Source organism: Mus pahari, chromosome 3 (assembly GCF_900095145.1).
Source record: "Mus pahari chromosome 3, PAHARI_EIJ_v1.1, whole genome shotgun sequence".
Classification (NCBI taxonomy): Eukaryota; Metazoa; Chordata; class Mammalia; order Rodentia; family Muridae; genus Mus; species Mus pahari.
Window position 1 is genome coordinate 19,584,173 of NC_034592.1, and position 1,942 is coordinate 19,586,114.

A 1,942-nucleotide genomic window follows, 5' to 3' on the forward strand; every position below is an offset into this window, starting at 1 on the left:
GGTTGCTGGGATTTGAACTCTGCACCTTTGGAAGAGCAGTCAGGTGCTCTTACCTGCTGAGCCATCTCACCAGTCCCCAATGCCCAGGCATTCTTATCCCACCCAGTCTGGGACAATCTTGTGATCTGCTGGTGTCTTTGCAGCTTACTCCAATCTCCTTTTCCAAAATCTACTGACCACATACCACGGACCACATACCACAGGCCAGGCTTTGTGCTGCTCCACACCTCATTCACATTCTGTCCTCAACTCTATCATTGCCCACCATATTTTACACACTGGGAAACGGACTCAGAGATTACATAGGCTCAGACGCACATAGGGAATCTGTGGGAAAGCTGACAGCCTTTCAACCCAGTTGTGCTCCCTGGAGCCTGGTTTTTTGTGAAAAAAAAAAAAAAAAAAAAAAAGGAAAAAGGTTCCAGGTCTGTGGTGGAGCTGTGAGGTGAGGTGTGTCTCAAGGCAGTGTCTGAGAGTCTCAAAAAGCCACGATTCCTAGCCCTACCCAAACACGCGGGTTTCTTATGTGTCTTATGTTTCAAGTGTAAGGGTCCTAAAATTCATATTAAGATGAAGTATTTCCACTGAATATGTAACATCTGGAGGAGGTTTCCAAAGCTCAGTGGGGAAATGGTAGGCAACATATCCTGTAAATTAATGTTTTCTAGATCGGGACCAGGGGTAGTAAATAGATCACACCTACCATCTCAGTACTGAGGAGGCAAGCCAGGGAGAGATCAGCCACAGCAAGACTCCATCGCAAAACAATATTTTGGATATCTTGGGTTTAAAATAAATACTATCAAAATGAAGGGTTTTGGAACTAGGCATAGTGATGCATGCCTTTAATCCCAGTACTCGGAAGGCAGAGGCAGGCAGATCTCTATGAGTTCAAGGCCAGCTAGGGCCACATAGTCCCTGTCTTGGAAAAAAAAATAATAAAAAGTTAAGGGTTTGGGGACTATGGGATGACTCAGTGGGTTAAGGGGCTTGCTGATAAGCCTAATGATCTGAGTTCAGTCCTTAAGACCTACATGGTAAAAGGAGAAAACAAACTTGCCCAAGTTGTCGAGGACCAACAGACAACACAAAGGCAAGTGTTCCCCTGCCTCGTGCATTCATAAATAACGTAATAAAAAGAAATAAGTCGAGCCGGGCATAGTGGCGCACGCCTTTAATCCTAGCACTCGGGAGGCAGAGGCAGAGGCAGGCGGATTTCTGAGTTCGAGGCCAGCCTGGTCTACAAAGTGAGTTCCAGGACAGTCAGGGCTGTCTTGAAAAACAAAAAACAAACAAAAAAAAAAAAAAAAAGAAAGAAAGAAAGAAAAAGAAATAAGTCAGCTGGCTGCTTGGTCTTACACACGCACGCTGCACACCCCACACCCCACAGCGATGTACATACATTGTTGATCATGAGGTGCATGATGGTCTTGGGCATGAGATCCCGCACGGTCTTGTTGACAATGGCCATGTACGAGTCTACCAGGTTCCGAATGGTCTCCACCTGGCGCTCCAGCTGAGGGTCCATCGAGTGCATGAAGCTGTCAGAGCCGTTCTCCTCGGTCTCACTGGCCTGCCATTGGGAACACAAGGCATCGGTGCTAAGACCTCAGCTCTCACAAGGGTGTCAGCCACACAGACGCGCTGAGGGCAACTCCGGGCTCCAGCTCACCTCTGTGCCTTACAGGACCCTGACTCCCCACATTCAGCCTTGACTTGGCTAACCCTAGTGACTAGATTTTATCTCAATTTCCCATCTCCAAGCTCCCTCACTTGGCCATTGTGGGTGCCAGACTAGAAGAGACTGTACACTTACTTTCTCCTTGTCCTGAAGGTTCACGTCAGAGCCACAGAAGTCGCATCAGCATGGCCATGGTCATGGCCACCACCAAGGAGCACATTTGAAATAGACAGAGGGAGGGGGAGGGAGAGGGGGAGGGGA

General features: G+C 48.0%; 1 protein-coding gene across 13 annotated transcripts in view; it reads right to left on the reverse strand.

The window, feature by feature from the left end:
- Dnm1 (dynamin 1) overlaps positions 1-1,942 on the reverse strand; it is a 44,397-nt gene that overhangs the window by 5,626 nt on the left and 36,829 nt on the right. For all 13 annotated transcript variants that reach the window (XR_003843478.1, XR_003843479.1, XM_029536613.1 and 10 more), the window contains exons 18-19: positions 1,817-1,828; positions 1,403-1,573 (exon numbers count right to left, since the gene is read on the reverse strand). Coding sequence is in view for 11 of the 13 variants with exons in the window: in XM_029536613.1 (XP_029392473.1) it covers positions 1,403-1,573; positions 1,817-1,828 (183 nt within the window). In the remaining 2 variants the exon portion in view is untranslated. The remainder of the gene's footprint in view (positions 1-1,402; positions 1,574-1,816; positions 1,829-1,942) is intronic.